We start from the raw sequence: 21,640 nt of genomic DNA, 5'->3' as shown, positions 1-21,640 counted from the left end.
CTCCCATGCTGAGACCTCCGCCCATGCCCAGGCTGCTGCCGCCGCCGTAGCCCATGCCGCTGGAGCTGCTGACCACGGCTGCAAGGAGACACGGCGCACGCCCGCCTTAGGGTCCTGCCGGCTACCCCGGGGGGGGCACCCGCACCACCCCCACTGCGGCAGGGGGGGGGTAGGGCAGCGAGCAGAGGTGGAAGGGGGGAGATACTTACAGACGCTCACGGCTCCAACTCCCTCTCCGGCAAGCCTGTTGGGAAAGGGGACAGTAAGCAACGATGCTCAAGCACAGACAAGACATTAACATTAGCCACTGGGACCATCTAATTAGACTTTGGCAGCCTCCAGCAGGGACCGTCCTCTGGTGGGTATGCCTGCATCACACGTGAAAGGTGACATTTCTTGGTTTTCGTAGTGCATCAGGCTCCAAGAGCTGGAGGAACTAATTTTTTCCTAGAAATCTCACGATTTAAAGTATCCTCCTCTGCTCTTGTCTTAACATCTTGGTGCTCTTTTATATCTTCACCAACGTGGTGCTGCAGCCCGTTGAGGTGAGCTGTCTCTGAGCCCAAGGAAACGCGCCCTGCTCTGAAGAGAAGCACACACCAGGTTTGTGTGCTTGTCCTCACCTGCTCTCCTCCCCCTCCAGCAGCTTCCTGTAGGTCGCGATCTCGATGTCCAGGGCCAGCTTGACGTTCATGAGCTCCTGGTACTCGCGGAGCTGCCGGGCCAGGTCAGCCTTGGCTTTCTGCAGAGCATCTTCTAGCTCAGCCAGTTTGGCCTTGGCATCTTTGAGGGCCAGTTCCCCACGCTCCTCTGCCTCGGCGATGGCTGCTTGGAGGTTGGCACACTAAAAGGAAGGGAAATGGGTAGTTTTTTTAATTTGGGCTACCCCAAACTGTTGTCCTGAGTATTGCTATGGTATTGTAGATACTGTCTGGTGGCTCCCAGCATGGCACAAAGAGCTGATGGGCCGTTGGGAAGGTGCCATAGAGTGGGTAACTGGGGAGCTGCCGCCGTAATCCTGTCCCCAAGAAAAGGAGACACATCTGAATCCCTTTGCTTCGCTACCCACCTTTGCTAGGGTGGCCTAGTAGCTCACAGTTTGCTTCCCCAGTGAGAAAAGCAGCTATCACAACACATCCTTGCACTGCAAGACCTTCTCTGGTGGGCAGAGACAGAGGTGGCCGTGCCCTCTTTAACGCGGGGCTGGAATGCTAGGCTTCCTCCCTTGCTCCAGTGCCAGGAGCTGGCTCTTTCCACCATCACCTCCCACCTGTCCCCCACCATGCAGCAGCTGCTCGGCAGGATCATCCCTTCCTACCTGTTTCTTCACACTCTCGATCTCGTTCCGCAGCCTCTGGACCATCCGGTTGATCTCTGAAATTTCCATCTTGGTGTTGCGCAGGTCATCACCGTGACGCCCGGCAGAGACCTGGAGTTCCTCGTACTGGTGTGCAGAAAGGAGGAGAGTGCTGGTTAGGCACCTTGGGGCTCAGGGAGGGGTGAGGGGACTTCAGGGCACAAAGAGCAGATCTGGGTGCAGGTTAAGAGGTGGGGGACAACAATCCTCTGAGCAGCCTGCCCGTGGAATAACAGCATTTGCCCGTAGATATCCATGCTAAGGCAGCAGCTATTGCACTGTAGAGAGCACCCATGTGTTGTCACCCGCTATTTAGAGTGCTCTGTGTCTAAGGCCAGATCTACCACTGGCTCCTCATGAGGCCAGTCAAGGCATTCAAGCATCCTGTCCCTTGCTGCAAGGAATATAAGGCTGATCAAGTGTAGCAGTCCACAGGCAAACGATGAGGATCTGTACACAACAGCCCATTGCAACACACAAAGTGATTCTCCGCTGTAATGCTGTGATCCTTCTTCCATCCTGCCTCCCCCCAGCTAGTGTGATGCCACGGGAATCACAGAAATCAGCCTCTCAGTCTGGTTACCCACCTTGTTTTGGTACCAAGCCTCAGCTTCTGCCCGGCTCCGGTTGGCAATGTCCTCATACTGCGCTTTGACCTCTGCGATGATGCTGTTCAGGTCCAAGTTACGGTTGTTGTCCATGGACAGGACCACGGAGGTGTCAGATACTTGCTGCTGCATCTGGGACAATTCCTGCAGCAGATGCAAAAAATGGAGTTAATGGTCTAGGATCTGAAGTGGAAACCATGCAGACAAGAGGTGGCTTGGGAGCCCTCTGCCAAGCCATGTTCTTGCATTTTCCCCTGCTCTGTTTATCTTTTTCTATCTTGTGCGTGCACTACAATTTCAGAAAGAGCATGACCACCTTCTCTCACTGCTGTACAGCACTGCGCGTAGTGGCAGGAGCTCCAAGGCGAGGAGACCTGTACAGCAGGGAGCTGTGGAGGATGCCGTCATGGGGAGAGCTGACTGCTTACCGCTTCGTAGAGAGCTCTCAGGAAGTTAATTTCATCTGCCAGCGCATCTGCTTTGGCCTGCAGCTCGACCTTGTTCATATAAGCACCATCCACATCCTAAAGAAAAGAAAACCAAAGACTTCTGGTGAAACCATGAGCCAAAGGCACTTCAGGACACCAGCAGGACCATCTCTCTGCTTACAAGTCTATAATTCTTTAGGCTTGTTTCTATATTGCTGTGATCGAGGTGGGGTTTTTTTAATGTAAGGCTGGACATCTTCTGTGAGCCAGGACCAGGTTCTTGGGCAGAAGGCAAAGCTCTGACTCATGGGGATGTGACCCGAGACAGAGTTGAACTGAGCCCGCTGGGTTGCAGCTGCCTTCAGAAAACAGGGCAGCTCCACCGGCATGGAGGAGGTTATGCCCACGCACAGCCTGAAGAGAACCCAGCCCACACTGAGTCCTAGACATGCAGTCACCATCGCCTGACCTGACTGTGGGGTTGGAGGACCCCAGCTCCCATCAGCTTTACTCAAACTGTGCATGCTGAGTTCACGTCGTTGTACATCCCACAACTCCCAGTTCACTCACCTTCTTGAGAACCACGAACTCGTTTTCTGCACCGGTGCGCCGGTTGATCTCGTCTTCATATCTGTTAGGGTAAAAGAGTGAGAGCGTTTTGGGGGAAACAAAGAGGAAAGCCAGCATGGGAAGCAGAGATGGGACCGCTCCAGTCCCAAATCATTGTTGTTGGTCACAGATATATATTCCTTGCTCCCACCTGTTTACAGTCCAGAGCAGATGTGGAGCAAATGATTACTGATTCTGAACCTGCAAAGACTCCATGGTGTGAGTAGTCCCAGCTAAAATTAATAGATTCTAATCACTGCCCTTAAAGTCAAGCCTATACATAAATGTGTGCGGGATCTGAGCCCATTTCGGTAGGAAGCAGGAGCAGCTTATTCTCGGTGACCTTTGCCCAACGCAATTTATGGAAAAGGCTTTCAACAAAGCTGCATTGCAATGCCTACAAAGATATAATAAGGTAACAATTTGATATTATAATAATGTTAATGGCTCTGAATAACCTGCCGCAGCATTTAATTAAAAAAAAAGTCTCTGATTCTTTAGCCAGGGTTGTGCATCATTGTGCCTCAGACTATGCTTCTATGGAACTTTTTATGGCTTTGAGCAACACCCTCCTATCAGATAATCAGGGCAGGGCTTAGCTAGAAAGTAGACAAAACATGTAGGCTCTTGAGGCAAAGACCTGGATTTTAAAGGCAGGTTCGTGCCAGTCCTCTAACTAATATTGGCAGAGATATCCCTGCAGATGGATCTCCGAGCGGAGATGGGAAGAAGTGGAAATCAGCCAGTGGACTGGGAACCACCTCCAGACTTGAAATAGAATGCATACTCTGTCCCAGGCAGTAGCTCCAAAACACAGACAATAACATTTGTCATTTTTGTCCTGATCAGTTTTTCTAAGAGCCTTTTAATACATATTAAGACCTGAAATGCACCCAAGTACAACAGACCCGAAGCTAATTCAAGTCAGTCCATCCTGTCAGCTCTAAGTCCTGTCTCCCCTTCCTATTCCCCCCTCAAAAAATCTTTCTATTCACATGCTTAACACTCTATATAAACATATTTCAGGCCTCCAGGGTGTTTTTCTCAAATTTGCACTTGGCCAGATCTGATTGAAAAAAAGAGAGGTTGTTCTCGCCAGACTTCAGCCAAGTAAAAATGAACAGCCTCACCTAAAAAAAACCCCTAAATGTCCCTAGTCAGCAGACTCCGACTGGCATGTCCTTAAAATGAGTCATCCCACCTCATCTGGACACCTTATCTCAGGATGGGATTAACTGCCTTCCCAGGGAAATTGATTTCGTTGGCAACGGTCAAAGAAAAGAGCTGAGCATCATTCCTGTGCTCGGAGCTGAATGAGAGCAAGCTCACACCTCTGGAAAGGCTGGGTTTTCCTTTGCAAAAAGAGAAATGGGAGATTTTTGGAGCTGACAGTTTGTGGCTATGTTTCATTCCCTTTTTCATGTCTATTATAGTCATCAGTTACATGTTTTTCTATCACCAGGAGTATTATTTTGGGAGACTCAACGGACCAGACCATGACCCCAGTTCCCAAGGATGTGTGAATTCTGTCCTAAATGCTTGATCCTGCGCATAAGAAATCTGACATAACCAGAGGTAATTCTGAGATCGAGTTTGGTTCATTTTGCAAACTGGAAGAGGAACCCAGTGCAAACACAAGGTGTGCACCAGCGAGCATGAACCACCTGCCCTGATTTTCCCGTCTGTTAATGATCTACACTACAGAGCACGATTTCTTACTTGTTCTTAAAGTCTTCCACCATGTCTTGCATGTTCCTCAGCTCAGAGTCCAGCCTCCCCCTCTCTCCTATCAGGTTGTCCAGCTGCCGTCTGAGGTTGTTGATGTAGGCTTCGAAAAGGGGCTCAAGGGACTTCCTGGTGACTGTGTGACCTTGGTCTTGGAGGAGGCTCCACTTGGTCTCCAGCACTTTGTTCTGCTGCTCCAAAAAGCGCACCTGGGGAAACGAAAACAGGCACACATGGAAGCCCAGGTGAACAATGCGCAAAAAACACCACTGCCAGGAAAAGGAGAGATCATTCAACACAAAGAAAAGGGGAAGAGGCGCTGGGACAGCACGGGGGAAATTATTAGGATCTTCCTAATTTAAGGCACTAGATTCTTGAAAGTATCAAAAGCAGTTAGGCCGTTTAGTAAGATTTTTCAAGAGCAATTAAGCAGGCCAAACACATGTATTTGCAACTTTGGGTGTTTCTTCCCTGGCTCGATGCCCAGCCCAGCTTACTGGTTTAAGTTGGTGTTATCCCATTAAGTTGTGTAGAGCTTTGCCATTTTACAGCCAGTAGAAGATCCATCCAGACCCTGGGATGCTTTTTTACAGGGAGGAGGGGGATTTACTTTTTCAATAAGATAAGGCACCAAAAAACTCATCCTTGCAAAAAGGAAACATAAGACAGTTCTTAATTTTCAGCCAAACCCACGCTGTGTGTCGGCTAGGATTAGTTCAGGCAAGCCCCTAAATCCAAAGGAAGTTTCTTCCTGTTGTTCTTTCCTTGAGGCAACTGAAAATATGCATGGGGTGATGTTTAAGATCAAACTCTCACCTTGTCAATGAAGGAGGCGAATTTGTTGTTGAGGGTCTTGATCTGCTCCCTCTCCTGTGTTCGCACCTTCTGGATTTCTGGGTCGATATCCAGCTTGAGGGGTGCCAGGAGGCTCTGGTTGACGGTCACTTCATGGATGCCACCGGGTGGGTAAACAGGGAACGCGGGGCCACCTCGACCACCAAATCCGGGACCTCCCAGCCCAAATCCACTGCCCAGCCCATAGCCACCACCACCAGCTCCTCCTAAGCCAAAACCTGTGCCTGCTCCACCACCACAGCCAACACTAAAGCCAGCTCCTCCACCAAAGCCGTATCCACCACCAGCTCCACTCCGTAGACCACCAACTGAGCTGTAGGAAACTCTTTTGCTTCCACCTAGGTTATAGAGACTTCTGCTGCCGAAGCCACCACCAGCTCCGAAGCCTCCTCCACCTCCGGCTCTTCCTCCTCCAACTCTGGAGACAGAGACGGAGCTAAAACTGCTTCTGGTACCACCGCCACCTCCTACGATAGCAGAGCCTGAGCTAAAGCCCCTCATGTTCCCTCCAGTAGATGATCTGAAAGAGATCCGACTCATGGTGGCTTGTTCAATTGGTAATGGAAAGAGCAGGAGAGGGGAAAAAAAAAAGCGGCGGCTGGTGAATAAAAGCTGCGCAGCAAAAAAAAAAGAACAGAGGGCAATGGAGACAGAAACCCGTGTGATGGGAGAGCTTGGGAGCCTCCTCTTTTATCTGCTTGGAAAACTTGGCACGGGAATTCAGAACTTGACGTGCCTTGCAGCAACTTGCCTTGTCAAACACACCTAGGCTACAGCGAGGCGCTGAAAAATGCATTGTTTGCAGGCAAGAAAGTAACGGAGTGAGTGAGCTCCCCCCTCTACCAAAGGCTGCTGCTCTGAGTCATGAAATCAGAATTGAATGGGACGACTCAGGTCTGCGCTCGGGAGCAGGATGCAACACGATTCTTCTGAGACCCTGGGAGCCAGTTTTCCTTAAGGGAGCCAAGGGCTCGCCGTTTTGAGCAAGGCGCCTTGTGCTGAAGCTTTTGCCAGGTGAAGTTTAGAGTTTAACATATTGCACAGCAAACAGGCAGCATAAATAGGGAATTTTCTGAGGCTGATGGCACTGGGACTGGATGTGTGTGTCCTCTTATTGGCTTGGGAAAGCTGGGGCTGGTGGTGGTTTTACTTATATTTTGATTTCTTTCAGAAGAGGGATCGGAATGATCACAGGCTTGCAGAGAAGAGCTGAGTTGAAGTTGTCTCATGGTAGTGTTTTCTGGGATCTTACTAAAAAATTGTCTCCCCTTATTGCAGGGGAAAGTGAGAAATAGGTAGCATGGCTTTCAAAGGCAGCAAGTAAATCACTTTTCCAAAATAACTGCAAATTAGATTAAATAGTACTACGAGACTTATAAAATAGTTATTAAAAATATGCCTGAAATGATTGCTCTTCTTTTGAATCTCCTTGTCGGCCTCAGGGTTCAAAAGCTCCCTGTGAAGTGGTATTTTATCACTTTTTTTCCACCCCCCTGTATTTAACCACCAGTTTCCACATCATTGCTGGCTCTTCAAGACGTTCTGCGAAGGGGAATTCACCCACCTTTTCTTCCAGTGCTCTCCCACCCCCTCCTTCGCTCTGCTGAGGTCATTCAGCTCCTGAGAAAGATTTTTCTAAAACAGCCGTGGCCCCTTGATCTTGGGCTCGTGGGTGAACCCTCTCCTGGGAACTTCAACCCCCTTGGTGAGCCTGGGCTGTGCCTTAGGAGGGTGTAGAGGCAGGGGAGCCGGCGACCTCTTCACTTGTGTCCATGAAGAGCTGGACACAGGTTACAAGGGAAGGTATCTCCTCCCCCCCACCCAAAATACTTCTGGAAACTGGACTCCGCCCAGTCACATCCCTGTGCTGCCAGGGCTGCCCACCTCTCCAGGTTAATGTCAGATGAAATAACAGCGCAAGGCAGAGAGATGAAACCCCGTGCAGGCTAAATCACAAAGATTCTTGAAATTGGTTATGTGAGCCATAAGAACAGGAGCTTAATCCAAAATGAGCAGCTTAAGGGTATCTGCTGCAGCTCATGGCTTGTCTCTGTTGATGTGTTTCCAACTGCCATTTTCTCTGTCTGGGAACTTGAAAGAACCTGAGTAGAAGGGTTTTTTGTTTTGTATTGGGTTTTTTTTTTCCTCATTGCAATCAGAAAAAGCCAGCACTCGCAGCCATCACCTCCTGAGTCCTCCCATCGCTGCCTGTTGCCAACCGCGTGAGTCACGGCACCGCAGCGCCATGGGGCGAGCTGCCGGGGAGCCGATTTTTGGACGGGCTGTTGGCACCCTCCCGCTCAAAGGGAGACGGCTGGGCGGTAGCAAGGGGGTGCTCTCACCTCGGGAGTGAAGATGTGGGAACTCATGGGTGCGAGGAACGCAGGATTGCGCAGGGAAAACTGAACCCACGTCCGGAAGCACTGAACCCCCATTTCACGGGGGACGCACAGCAGCGGGAACCTCAACAGTAACACCAGCGGGGTGATGCTGATACTGAAAACTCCGTTACAGGCATGGCAGATGTAGGAGATGAGCTTTCCTGGGCCTGCTGTGGGAATTGGCACATGTGTGCCGGATCCTGTGGACAGGGGCCAGGGAGGGAGCCTGCCTTCGACTTCCAGAGAGCTATGCAAAGTCACACCTGGGAACCAGAGCACAGGCTACAAACGTTTTAATTAAAGCAAAGAGAAAGGATTCATGTTGAAGGCAATCATTACCTCCCCGGCTCTTCTAGGAAAGCTTGTTGCTGCAGACAACAGTAATTACATGGAATATTACATTTGGAAGAGTAAAGCAAATTTGGTTCAGGCACCAAAACATGGGCAATTCTTGCAGAATCTCTCAGTGCTGCGGTTTCCTTGCTTGGCTTGTGTTGCCCACGCGCAGGGATTTCCTGAAGCTGCTCTGAGCTGCAGGTGGGCTGTGTTTGCCCCCTCGGATGGGAAGGTTGCCTGCAGAGATCAGTGTGGGGGGTAGGATTTGCTACAGAGGGGTGGCCTGGAGGGTGAGGGCACTGCTGGGGTGGGGATGCAGAGCAAGGGGAGGAGGAACAGGGACAGCTGAGATGTTTGCAGGAGCTCAGCTGCCCTTGGGCACCACCTTTGGAGTCTGTTATTGGCAATTTTTCAGCACAAGCTGGAAGACAGACGTTCAGAACTTTTAAGGTTAGTTAAGGTTAGGTTGCCATTAGCTGTATTAATTCCTCACACTCGTGCTGTGTAACTAATCGAGGTGACTCAGAGTTTATTTTTAACCTTCACTCATTTCTGACCCGTCTGCAACAGCAGGGACTGAGGAGTTGGGTTTTGTCCCCGGACTTTGCTCTGTCTTGCTGCAGCTGCTTTCATCGCTCTGGGTGTAGGGAGATGGGATGCTCCGTGTTTGGGTGCATCTGGGTTTCACTCAGGTTTTGCTGAAGCGGTTGTGAGCGTCTCCTTTACCCTCCTGGGCTGGCGTGTACTTGCTTGCTCTTTACCTTCTGCTGAATTATGTAAAGCCGGGATGTTGAGAGGTCAGGGAAGAGCAAAGCGTCTGACTCTTTGAAATGCAATAAGGTCTGAGTGTTTGTCTGAGGTGTTTTTTCTCCCGTATTTTCTTTTTTATTCTCCTTTTGCAACAACAGCTGACCAAAATACCTGTGTTGGTTGGTGAGTTGCTCTGCTCCAGCTCACCGAAACCCATCCTCGGTCTAGATCATCCTGATAAAATCCGCCCCCAGAGCCCTGTTTGTGCTTGGGTTTGCTATGTCTTTTTAAGAAAGCAAAAATTGAATACTGGGGTTTTGCCTGAGCTAGCAGAGCTGTGCAAAACCCCTCCCTTCCATGGAAGAAAGGTTTTTGGATTAACCCCAATCATATGTTAAGAAATTAACAGTGATTAAATTCTTTGACATTTAATGGATAAGCCTCCGCCCTCCTCCTCCTTTTTTTTCTAATTCTTCAATTTGTTTTGAGACAACAGATTTCAAGGTTTGCATCATAATTTTACCAGAATATTGAAGCTTTTCCCCCGGAGTAAAGCAAAAGCCCCCTTCTGCTCACTCTGCTGGAGGCTGGGAATATTTCAGGCTACTGGCTCTGTTTAGAATAAAAAGATGTAGGAACAAATAAATTACAATCCAGTTTTATTGGACATGTTCCAAAAAGAGAGGAAGGAAAACACAATGTCATATCACTATCACTGAAGTATAAAAAGCTGCAATTTTCTTTTTTTTAATCATACTTTCACAAAAATAAAGACATGGTGGGAAGCTAGAGGTGTGAATTCTGTCAGAAATGGGAAAGTTGGTTTGGGGCACTGGCCTGCCTTTGAGCTCCTGCTCCCGCTTGCCTCGTTTCCCATGTGCTGGGCTAAGACCTCACTGCACTTTTCAGTTTACCAAATGTCTGTCTTTCATCAGAGAACCCCACACATAGTGGAGATGCTGAAATACCCCCAGGAGCAGTGTGGACATGGCCCTTCACACGGTTTTTCCAGTGTACTTTTCATTGTCTTAAACGTTCACTGACTGCTGATACCGAGATGGTGGGGAAAGTCAGTGAGACTTGGATTGTTGGATGATTTTGGCATTTTTTTAAGCCATTCCAACAAAACCTAGCATGAGACAGGACAGCAACCCAATTTAACTGCAAACACCGATCTTGCTTTTGAAGAACACTGCCTCAGTTATTATTTAGAATTAAAAAATCCTTTAATTAAGGAAACAAGCCCTTTTCCATACACTTTGGATCAGTCACTGATGGCTCCTCTGACAAAATACCACCCACAAGATTATGTGTAAGGTGCCACTATGCGCAAACTTTCATTTAAGAAGAGAAAGGACAGGAATGGGAGTGTAGTTTGGGCTTCCTTTTAGATAAGCTCGTTTGCATTGAATCTGCATCCCTGTGAGTGGTGCTTTTCAGATGGAGGTATCTCAGACTGCTTTCCTCATATTACGCTCTGAACCACTGGCCAGGCTGCTGTGCCTGACTTCACATGGCTGCAATGCTGGAATGCTGGAAGAATCATGTTTGTCAAAGCTCAGCTGTGGATGGGGAAAAGAGGGATTTTCCATTGCACTCAGGTGACTCAGAGGTGACTCCTAATGGGCTCTGGGCTTCCATAATAAGGGATATTTTAAGAAGGACCCAACACTTGCAAAACCACTGCCTGGGATCTTCCAGCAACCTCCTGGGGTATTTCTACATAGCAGAAAAATAACCCACATCTCTGATAATGATGAGTTGCTTAACTTGAAGGAGTGAGTTTGGTTCATCTCAGCAATGAAGGCAAAGCAGTGAACTGAAGCCAGGTTCCCAGCCCATCCCTGGGCTTCTGTGGGCCAGAACTGAGCTAAAAACCCAAGTTATTGCATCTTCACTGCTATTTGATCTGTCTTAGCTGATGGCTGTCAGCTAGCCACAAGCTGCTCAGCCTCATTAAAAGCAGATGAACAAACAAAAAAAAAAAAACCAATTCACCATTTAAAAATCACTTAGGTCTGTGATTTCCTTTTAATCCTGTTTCAGGCACTTTGAGAGATCTGGTTAACACACGCTCCGCTGCTTTTCTTGAACTGTGATCCAAATGCGTAAGAACTACAGTGTGAAGAGCTGGGACAGAGGTGAGCAGGGGTGATGGTGGGGTGCAGGAGCGATATGGTAGTAATGCAGAAGCGATGAAGGAGCAATGGTTTTGGGGAGGGTCTGGTGCTGGTTTTACTCGGGCTGTGTAGCATTCTTCAGGCTTTGGCTTTTTATGCTCTTTTTGCTGGAAGAGGTTTTGGAGACAATTTTCACACCTGGGTTGGTGCCTTTTGTGCTTCCAGAGCTGAAATTCCCTCCACTGGTGCTCAGACTGCTGCTGCCACCTCCTCCATAGACAAGACCACTGCCTCCTCCAAATCCACCTCCGAGACCACCACCACCCCCGAGTCCAAGTCCTCCTCCGCTTCCAAAGCTGTAGCCTCCACCACCGCCGCCTCCACCGAGACTGAATCCGCTTCCACCACCTCCTCCAAGACCAAAACTGCCTCCACCGCCACCTCCAAGGCTTAAACCGCTCCCAACGCCTCCTCCACTTAGGCTCAGTCCACCAAATCCTCCTCCTAACCCAGCTCCACCAGCCATGCTGGAGCTGGAGCTGATGACGGCTGCAAGAAAAGACAACCAGAGGATTGGACATCTGCTGGGCAGTCACTCAGTTCCAGAAAGCAGCATCAGCAGGACCTTGACCCACAGGACTTGAACCCAACTTCTGTCCCCCATGCAATGCTGCTGGAGGGCTCTGAACATCTTAGATTGGGCAAACCCTCCCTTTTCCCAAGGTTGCTCACAGCCTGTGCTCCCAGTGGGCCCACAGGAAGGCAAACTGTGATACTTACAGTAGCTGATGGGGTTGAGTCCCTCTCCACTCAGCCTGTGGGGGAGGGGCAGATAAAGAGGAGGTTAGAGCAAAATTAAGGAGACAGGCAGGGGAACCAACTGCTGGCAGGGGCCAAGTGATAGTCACTATTATTCCTGCAGGAATTCTGCCCCCACCTGCTCTCCTCCCCCTCCAGCAGCTTCCTGTAGGTCGCGATCTCGATGTCCAGGGCCAGTTTGACGTTCATGAGCTCCTGGTACTCGCGGAGCTGCCGAGCCATGTCAGCTTTGGCTTTCTGCAAGGCATCTTCCAGGTCAATCATCTTGGCCTTGGCATCCTTGAGGGCCAGCTCCCCACGCTCCTCAGAGTCTCCGATGGCTGTCTGCAGGGTGGCGCACTGCAAGAGGCAGGATTGGGACTCCTAAATGCTGCTTTACTTTTGGGGTAGGAGTCACCCAAGGAAAAAAAACCATTCTGGTTGGGGCGTTAATGAAAAAAGTTAATGACTGAGGTCATTCACTCATGGCTAACATTGCTGGAGTTGAAATGCCAGCCTGGCAGGATCGAGTTAATGTGTGTTAGAGCGTGGTACCCTTTTCAGGAGGGAATTCAACCCATTTAATAAGGTGCATCAAACTCTGTGGCTGCTAAAGTCCCCAGTCAGCAAAGCAGAGCTGTGGTGCTGAGGGACCACAGAACAGGGCTCCACAGGCTCCTTTTGCCATTCCTACCTGGTTCCTTGTGTTCTCTATCTCTGACCGGATCCTCTGGATCAGCCGGTTGAGCTCAGAGATTTCCCCCTTCGTGTTGCGCAGGTCGTCGCCGTGCTTCCCAGCCGTGGCCTGCAGCTCCTCGAACTGAGGTTCAGAAGGAAGAGCAGACTGTCTGAGATGTCCAGGTGGACAAGATGTAGTTCAAACAACCTCACGCAGGGACAGCAGTGATTGTCCCCATGGCATCTGTGTGTCTGTTCACCTTGGTTTGGTACCAAGCCTCCGCCTCGGCCCGGCTCCTGTTAGCGATGTCTTCGTACTGAGCTTTGACTTCAGCTATGATGCTGCTGAGGTCCAGGTCCCGGTTGTTGTCCATTGACAGAATGACGGCGGTGTCGGACACTTGTGCGCTGAGCTGAGCCAGCTCCTGCGAGGAAGCACACAGGATCCCAGCCAGCTGCACTTACCTTTCCAAATGCCATGAATGACAGCAGTCTCTGCCCAAAGGGTGACAGCGTGACAGAAATCAGGGAGGAGGGTGTCTGTACCGCTTCGTAGAGGACTCGAAGGAAACTCAGTTCATCAGTCAGGGTGTCCACCTTGGCCTCCAGCTCCACCTTGTTCATGTAAGCGGCATCCACATCCTGGAAAAGAACAACCGTGGGAACATTTGTGGCACCTGGTTCCTCTGGAGCTCAGCCAAGAGCTGGCCAAGCTGGGACTTGGGGCTGCTCCTTTCACCGCTGCAATGGTCCTGCCTGACTGCGAGCTGTGATTGGCACATCCCCCTGGAAGAACACCAAAAGGATGTCCTTTGGCCAAAAGAAGTGCTGTATGTAACTTTGTTAGTGGATAAGGAGGGGGTGGAGGCTATTTGGCCTTGGTACCTGGCGTTCCCAGCCCTGCTGACCATCTTTGTTTCTACATGGTCTGTTTTGCCCAGGAAAGCATGTGTGTATGTTGAGGGACAGGAGTGGGAAAGAATTTGCTTCCATCCTCCAAGCCCCTCCATTCCTTTCTCCCAAAACCATAATCCAAATGACAGTTTTTAAAGGATGAGGATGCAGCTGCATGGGATCTCCCATACTTTAGGATATTCCCAGTCTGTGCAAGGGTTAGGGCTAGTTCATTGTCCATAACACCCCCTGTCTCACCCACCTTCTTCAGCAACACAAATTCATTCTCTGCTGATGTGCGTCGGTTGATTTCTTCTTCGTATCTACAGGGATAGAGGGAAAGATGTGCTGGATCGTACCTCGGTGAGCAGAAAAGCTGTGCAGGTAGGACTGCAAGGTTATCTGGGCTGGGTACAGTATTTCCAAATCAACCTCCTGGAAACTGCCCAGCTCAGATTTGTGAGAATCCCATTTATCAAAGGGTTGAAATGATGTTTTGGCATAAGGCAGATGGAACAAGGAGGGTCAGGTTGGTTTAGATGATTTTCCTTTGCAAGTGTCATCACAAGTTGTTGTGTCCTGGCTGAATCTGCATTTTCTGATTGGAAAATTGTTTATGGACCAGATGGACAGGGGTTCTGCAGGGGAGATACCACAGAGGAGGGGTATATCAGACATTAGCTAGGTGCTATATTACAGGCTAGTGCACAGATTGGTGATATGTTTTTTTCCCCTTTCCTGTAGACAGCTTGATGAATATCTCAGGCCACATGTTTGACTTTCAGAAAGCTAAATTTAAGTGAGATTCATCCTACTGCCTAATGCTAAGCTGAACCATTTGCATGCGGTTTCACCCCAGGGTGCCTGAATGTGCTGCTAACAGGCACTCACTTGTTCTTGAAATCCTCAACGAGGTCTTGCATGTTCTTCAGCTCCCCGTCCATGCGTCCTCGCTCGTTGAGCAGGTTGGCCAACTGCCGTTTCAAGTTGTTGATGTAAGCCTCAAAGAGCGGCTCCAGGTTGTTTTTGCCTGAGTTGTTTTTCTGACCCTGGTCCTGCAGTAGGGTCCATTTGGTCTCAAGCACCTTGTTCTGCTGCTCCAGGAAGCGAACCTGAGCATTGGGAAGCAGAAGAGGCTTAGTAGAAGATATCCATGAGCATCCTGATGGCCAATAATCGGTAACTGGGACTGCTGCATAGCACAAACCAAGGAAATCCCAAACCAAGACTATTAAATCCAGCTGGTAATATCCTCCAGATTATCTGGGGTTATGTTAGCTCATCCGGTATCTAAGGAAATCTGCCCTCAGTAGACAGTTCTCTTTCGAGACAATTTAATTTAGCAAGCCAATGAGAAATCATTAGAAAATGTAGGTTCAGCTCCTTCATCACTTGCTTTCTTTAACACCCTTTGGTTTTTCTTCCTTTGTAAGAGATATTTATCTTCCTTCATTAAAGCTAAGATCTGAGTACTACAGGTTAAAAGACAAATACTTAATTGCCTTTTCTTTTGCTCATATATACTACATATTTACCCAAGTAGAAGCCAAGGAAGGACTTAAGTTGAGTCAATATAAAAAGGACTTCATCTTGCAGGCAATGAAGCAATAAGGACTAACATGTCTGCTCTGATTCCCCACAGAGAGGTCTCTCTGGGATAAGCAGCTAGATCTGGACCTGAAACTGGCTTACTCCATTTGACCTAATATATCTTATTTCTCAGGCACAAAACCTGGATCTAATCCTCTTCTAACTGGTCTCTAGTCTAGTTTGCTGCCTTGAAACTGTTTAGAAGAATGCTTTTTTATCATTACTTTAATGAAGACATGAAGATAGGAAATATGCAATAGTCTGTAGCTATGAAGTTGTATTTTTGTAGTTACAAGACTGACTGGCTCCCTCTCTATCACAATTCCACAGCGTTTGACAAAGTCTCACCTTGTCGATGAAAGACGCAAACTTGTTGTTGAGGGTCTTGATTTGTTCCTTCTCATCTTTTCGCACCTGATGGATGTTTGGATCTATCTCCAGGTTTAGTGGTGCGAGGAGACTCTGGTTGACAGTCACTTCTTGGATTGTACCCACTCCGGGTGGGCAACTACCAAATCCCACTGAGTTCCTACCACCCAGCCCTCCACTGAATCCTCCCAGCCCCCCTACTCCGCCAAAGCCAAATCCTCCACCCCCTCCCTGTCCAACACCAAAGCCAAGCCCACCAGCACCTCCACCAAAGCCATATCCACCACCACTGAGACCAAATCCACCACCAGCTCCACCACCACCACCGCCACCACCAGCTCCGCTCCCAAAAGCAGTTCGGAAGCTGCTTCCAACACCAACGGATATCCTCTTGCTACCACCAAGGTTGTAGAGACTCCTGCTGCCAAAACCGCCACCACTACCTCCTCCAATGAGCCTTCCAAAACCCCCTCCACCTCCTCCAGATCGTGCCACAGACATCGAACTAAAGCCAGCCCTGTTGCTGCTTGTAGTAATAGCTGAAGCAGTGCTGTAAGATCTTGCTCCACCTCCCCCTCTCATGATGTGAGTTTGCCGGTTCATTGCAGCAGGATGCAACAGCCTGGCACCGGCAAGAAGCAGCAAACTGAGAGTGCAGCTCTGTGCGGGAGTGCAGGATGCCCTTTTTATCCCGCTGGGGATCTGGGCTTGGTTGCATGGAAGTCCAGTGATCAATTTAGTGCCTTCATGGTTTTGACGTGCCAGGCAGCCAGCTGTCTGATTGAAACTCGTTAAACGCTGATTGCACTCCAACACGCCTATTGGGGCCGATGCGAATCCGCTCAGCTAGAAAAGTTATCTAACTCCCTGATTTTTGGCAGGGAGAGCTCAACCTTAGTGTAAAGACACTGTATGCTTGCAGAGATGTATTGTTTTATTTCCAAGCTGCAAAGCAGAAAAAAAAAAAAATTTAAAGGGTAAAAAAAGAGAAATAGCTACCTGGATACTCCTATGCTACTCAAAGGTTCAGTAGATCAGTACAGAGCTTAGTGGAGAGTTCTCTGAATTAACTTGAGTGAAAGGCAGTGAGAATAAAATGGCTAAATCTGAACAAGAATATTTCATGGGGCTTCTTCACCTGAAGGCAAAGTGCAGGTGTGATGTTCATGAAGCCTGACATCTCTTTCAGGCTCTAATTTATCCCATCTGCCTTTTCACACTAGTTAGGCAAAGACCATCTTTGTGAGCAAAGAGGTTCTGATTCATGATTTTCCTTTGTGACAAGTATTATTTAAGTGTCCCCTCAGCAGTTGGCCATTTAGTATCTAGTATCTAGTCTGTGGCAGGTTTTCTAGGCTTCTTTTCTAGAGATATTGGCATTTCCAGAGGACAACTCCATTCCACGCAGAGGTTGCCACTGCAATGTTGCCAGCCAGCTGATGATGTGATCGATGCATTTTCATCTTCAGCTAAAAAGCATTTCAATGAAAGATGCAGATTTTCTGCAAAACAGTTTGTGGAATGGTATTATTTGCATGTTATCATTTAGATGCAATCAGTCTTGAGTTTCTAGCTCTTTATGGCTGTGATTCCTTTTAAAGACATTTGAACCTTTCCATTCAAAATGTTGCCAAAAGCAAAGATTTAACCAGCATGAAAAATACTCCCACAGATTCTCCTTGTTGAAATTCCTGGAGTCCTTGGGAAAAAGAGCAAACTCAGTAGGGTGTGGTGACGTTTTCTGGCATCTCAGGCTTTGTGGAACTGTGATGTTTAGAGTATTTTATTCTTCATATATAAGAGCTCAGTTCCTATTGAGCGTGTTGTTGTCCTGCTGGCATTGCCCGTGCCATGCGCATGACTGGAACTTAACATATTTGCAGGACAGGACTCTGCATGCCCTTCAAAATGCATTCATGTGCCCCGGTGATACAAAACCATTAAGTACGACTTCAAATCCCACTGGCATCTCTGGAAGAAAAATTAAGCAGGTGCTTCATGTTCTACCAAATACAGAAGACCAAATATCTGATTATCCTTGGAGAAATGCTGCCAGGCAGGCTCAAACCGGGAGAGTCACTCAAATAGACTTGGGTCACTCAGATAGACTTTCCCCTTGCAGTACAAAATTCCCTCTTGGTACAGGTTGGCTTGCTTCCCTATGGAAAATGGTGGTCTGAGTCTGCTTGGGATGTCACTTGAAATTCATGAACATCTATTGCCTTGGTTGTTTGCATAAAATTCAAAGCCCGGGTGCGATGGGAAAATGAGGTTGTGTTCAAGCTTTCTTGACCCCAGTGAAGGCAGATTGACCTGAAGCTGACAAACAGGTTTGGATAAGATATTAGAGCTCAATGACTATAATGGGATTAAAGGTGGGGCTGCCAATGAGAAAGAGGGAATTATCATTTTAGGCTCTCCAGTTCTTCTTACTTCAGCCCACTGTCCACGAGGTATGCAAGCAATGCAGAGGCTGGGTGAAAAATGTACCATTCCTTTACCGGGCTGGTTTATTGTGTGGAGGAGCTGAGGTCTGTGGGATCCTTACACAGAGGAGACGTGGCTTTTTGCATCTGTCAGCTTGGGTCAACTCTGCTAGACTCTGTCACTCTACCAAGGGGCAAGTCCAGAGTGACGCTGAGCAAGATTTGGCCTCCAAACTGCCCAAAAAACATGCCTCTCACCTTGGTTCTCTCCAAGACGGTATGTTCTACATGAACATCTTCAAGAAGACAGAAAAAAATATGTGGTTTGCAATACTTGGGGATTGAGGAGGGCAGGGATGATGAAAGGTATTCTCCCAGGAATGCAAGAGCTACTGGGCTGCTTCGGTACCCTGGGGAGTGCATGCAGGGAGGTGATCAACATAAGTTATGAGCTGTTTGGGGCACTGGAAGCTTCTTGTTTGGGTGTTTCTGCTTGTTATTTACATACAAATGAGATGAAGTCCGAGTCGTATGCATTGAGACAGAAAAGATGAAGATAACCATTTAGAAATACATCCTCTTTAGGTGGGTGGGTTTTTCCTTCTCAGCAAGGGCTGATCCATTTGGCTTTCACCACACACACCCCCGGCCCAGACGGTGTTGCTAAGGCATGACATTAAACAAAACTTAGTGATCTGCTACCCACTGAGCCCATCCAATAAACCATCTTGTTTTCCATCAGAGAAACGCTGCAGACGTGGGGAGCCTGAATCCACCGTGCTCGGCACAGCCTCGGCGCTGGGAGAGAAGCAGAGGCAGATGCTCAGCTGGCAGGAAGGGTGGTGGGTTCATCACCGTCACGCTGGCATGGGCAGCCTGAGCCAGGCAGGAGGGTTGAGCTCATCCCCCATCCGTGGAGAGGTTGAGGCAGGCAAAGCGTGAGTCAGCAGTGAAGTCTAGGAAGCAGAATGAGATGTCGGGGAATAAATTACAGCACCCAGTCCTTGGTGTCCCTTTCATGGGGTAAATTAACCTGCCCACACCCTATGCTGCTTCCAGGCTGGGTGAGGAGACAGGTTTCTCCAAAGGGCAATTCAGAGGGAAGTTTTCTCAGGGGCTTTTGGCTGCGCCCAGGCAAGCTGTGGGAGGGAAGAAGCTGGCAGGGCCGGCTGGTTTTTCCGGCATCCAGCTGTGCACCCAGCTGTGGTGAGTGCAACTGTGGCAAGCCCTTCCCAGCCATCTCATGGAGACCTTCCAGTGGGACACCAGCCCTGGGAACCTGGGGACCTCATAGAGAAAAGGGATGGGGTGACGATCTCACCTAAATCCCAGTCTCCTAAAATGAGGGGAGAGGGTTTTCCCTTCCCTGCAAGGGTGTTGGGGGTGGAGAGGGGGGTGTTGGGGATGAGACATCCAGGTCCATCCTACAGACTCTGCTCTTCCTGTAAGTTCACGTGTGTTAATGAGGCACTTGAGGAAGAAAGGCCCTGATGCTACATTTTGGGAAGACATGCTTTTCTCTTCTTTCTCTTAAAGTGATCCTCTTGTGAGAGGCTTTTGGGGGTGGGAGTATTTCATTTTTGTTACTACCTTAGCTGGTTCTCACTGATTTCTTTAAACAAGGGCCTGGCTGCTTTTTTGTTCTGCCTCCAGAGATCCCAGACAGTGGGAGAGATCCCATGTGAGCCGCACATCCCGTGAGCGCTTAAATATCCTGCTTTCCACTGCGTTTCCAGACTTCCTTGTGGCCACATTAATCTCTGGATGGAATAAAGGTATGCAAAGTGCATCAGGAAGGAGAGCAGGTGAAGTCTCAAAAAATCTTTGTTAAAACTCCACTTCTTGTGAGCAACCAACCCCACCCATTTGGAGATTCGTGTTTAGGAAAATATCAGTGCTTTTGTTACATCAGGGAGGTGAATAAAACCCATGAAGCAAAGCATGAATTATGCATGTAGTTTATTGAAGGTACAGCTGAAAGTTTGGAGTAAGCGAAGGATAATCAACTCTGTTCACTTACACATTAAAAGCATTAAATCTGTCTATCTGGTACACACAAAGGAAAAACAACGCATGCATTTAACTACAGAAATATAAGGTGCTCGTTGGTGTGTAATTAAAATCTGCTCTACCAAACCTGGTGTAGCAACTTGGACCGATTTACATAAGCATTACCAACCCTCTTGTAAACAGGAAAAATTGGATTTTCTGGTGTCATTAAAGAAGTTAAATAATAGCTGCAGCTTCATCTCGGACAATTAAAATGTGGTTTCTCTTTCTCAAGTTGGGATGACCAAATTTTTCATCCTTTTGCAATAGCTGCGTTAGGGCAAGAAAATCCCTGCTGAAAAGGGGTCAAGCGGAGAGGACTGATTTAAAAGCCAGGATGATGTGTGAGACAGGTATGGACTGTCTGAAATGAAAAATCTCACCTGGCTGAAACCGTGGGGGTAAGTTTCCCAAGGACATACAAGAGAAGGTGGGTTTTGATCATGCAAGGAGTTTGTGGCAGAGCGACTAGTCTAATAGTGTGGGCATGGGCAGCGCATGGTTGTGTGATCCCTACAGCTGTCAGAAGGAAGGGGAATACTGTTTTATTGCAGAAATGCTGATTATTTTAAAATATGATATATCATTGCCCCCCGGTCTCTACCGGGTTGTTCTGACCACACGCACAGCTGTGCTGTACCGGCTCCCAGTGCTGCAGACCCCTGCCCCAGGAATGATGACGGCTCCTGGGCTGCACTGCTCCACGCCAGCACACATGACGTTCCCCAGGTTGCCCACGCCGGTGGCACACTGCACCCCCTCCGCACCCGAGATGACTTCTCGCCCCACACAGCTGACCGCGCTCCTCGCCCCAAATCCGCCTCCCACCCTGGGGAGGCAGTCTACACTGCGGGTGCTAAAGCCAGGACCACCGATGCCGAAGGAGGAGACCACCCCTAACCCCGCACCAGCCCCTCCTGTCTTGACGGCGCATTTGCCTCCGATTCCAGATAGGGATCGGCACTCCCCGACAGTGCCACCACCGCTGACCACAGCTGTGGGGGGAAAACAGGCTCAGTCACTCCCAGAGCAGTTAAAACCCAGCTTATAAGGAAACTTATAAGCTTAAAAGACTTGTAAGGAAATTAAGGGAATGCTTCATTAGCTTACCTACACTCACAGGGTTGCCGGTACATATCCTGTGAAGAAAAGAAATGTCTCAAAGATGTATTTAGGGAAATATTCCTCAAATACACAAGCAAATAGAGGTGCTTCCCAGCCATCACATCCTTAAAAACCCTGCAGGTACTTCTGCTTTTCTGTGCACCCGGGTGTGAGGTGCTGGTCCAAACTGACCACTGAAACACTGTGAGGTTGGGTCCCCAAATCCCATGGATATAATATCCCATCCTCTTTTTGTATGGCAAGCAGGGGATGTGTGCAGCATGCTTGGTATGCTGTGACCCTGGTGCCCTGGGAGGATGAGGAGGAAACAGGAGCATGCTCCCCTCTGCACCATGGGGAGAGAAAAGGGGTGATGCTGCACTCTGTACCCATTGGGAGGGAAAAGGGGTGATGGTCCCCTCTGCACCATGATGGGAAGGGAAAAGGAGTGATTCTTCCCTCTGCTCCCATGAGGAGCTGCCTGCACCCAGCATTTCTCTCTGCCTCTCTCTCCTCCTGTTGGGTTTCGCAGACATCGTTACAAGATGCAGCCAGGGATGCTC

General features: G+C 48.8%; 2 protein-coding genes across 2 annotated transcripts; both read right to left on the bottom strand.

Annotated features, from left to right (window-relative positions):
- Window positions 1–4: 4 nt before the first annotated feature.
- LOC104515366 (keratin, type II cytoskeletal 5-like) lies at window positions 5–6,225 on the bottom strand (the record flags this gene model as incomplete). The annotated part of the gene is made up of 9 exons (XM_010159313.1): window positions 5,544–6,225; window positions 4,722–4,936; window positions 2,964–3,024; window positions 2,394–2,489; window positions 1,945–2,109; window positions 1,319–1,444; window positions 624–844; window positions 210–244; window positions 5–78 (listed from the first exon to the last, which is right to left on the bottom strand). Coding segments are annotated over exons 1-9 (1,572 nt in total), but the record flags the coding sequence as incomplete, so codon positions are not given.
- A 5,059-nt stretch (window positions 6,226–11,284) lies between these two features.
- Window positions 11,285–16,101, bottom strand: LOC104515365 (keratin, type II cytoskeletal 5-like). The gene is made up of 10 exons (XM_010159311.1): window positions 15,762–16,101; window positions 15,478–15,650; window positions 14,431–14,651; window positions 13,802–13,862; window positions 13,192–13,287; window positions 12,906–13,070; window positions 12,662–12,787; window positions 12,107–12,327; window positions 11,950–11,984; window positions 11,285–11,718 (listed from the first exon to the last, which is right to left on the bottom strand). Exons 1-10 carry the CDS (start codon window positions 16,099–16,101, stop codon window positions 11,285–11,287), a joined length of 1,872 nt encoding a protein of 623 aa, XP_010157613.1.
- Between the last annotated feature and the right edge of the window lie 5,539 nt (window positions 16,102–21,640).

Source organism: Eurypyga helias, unplaced genomic scaffold (assembly GCF_000690775.1).
Source record: "Eurypyga helias isolate BGI_N326 unplaced genomic scaffold, ASM69077v1 scaffold18559, whole genome shotgun sequence".
Classification (NCBI taxonomy): Eukaryota; Metazoa; Chordata; class Aves; order Eurypygiformes; family Eurypygidae; genus Eurypyga; species Eurypyga helias.
This window is presented reverse-complemented; position numbering and strand designations above follow the sequence as displayed.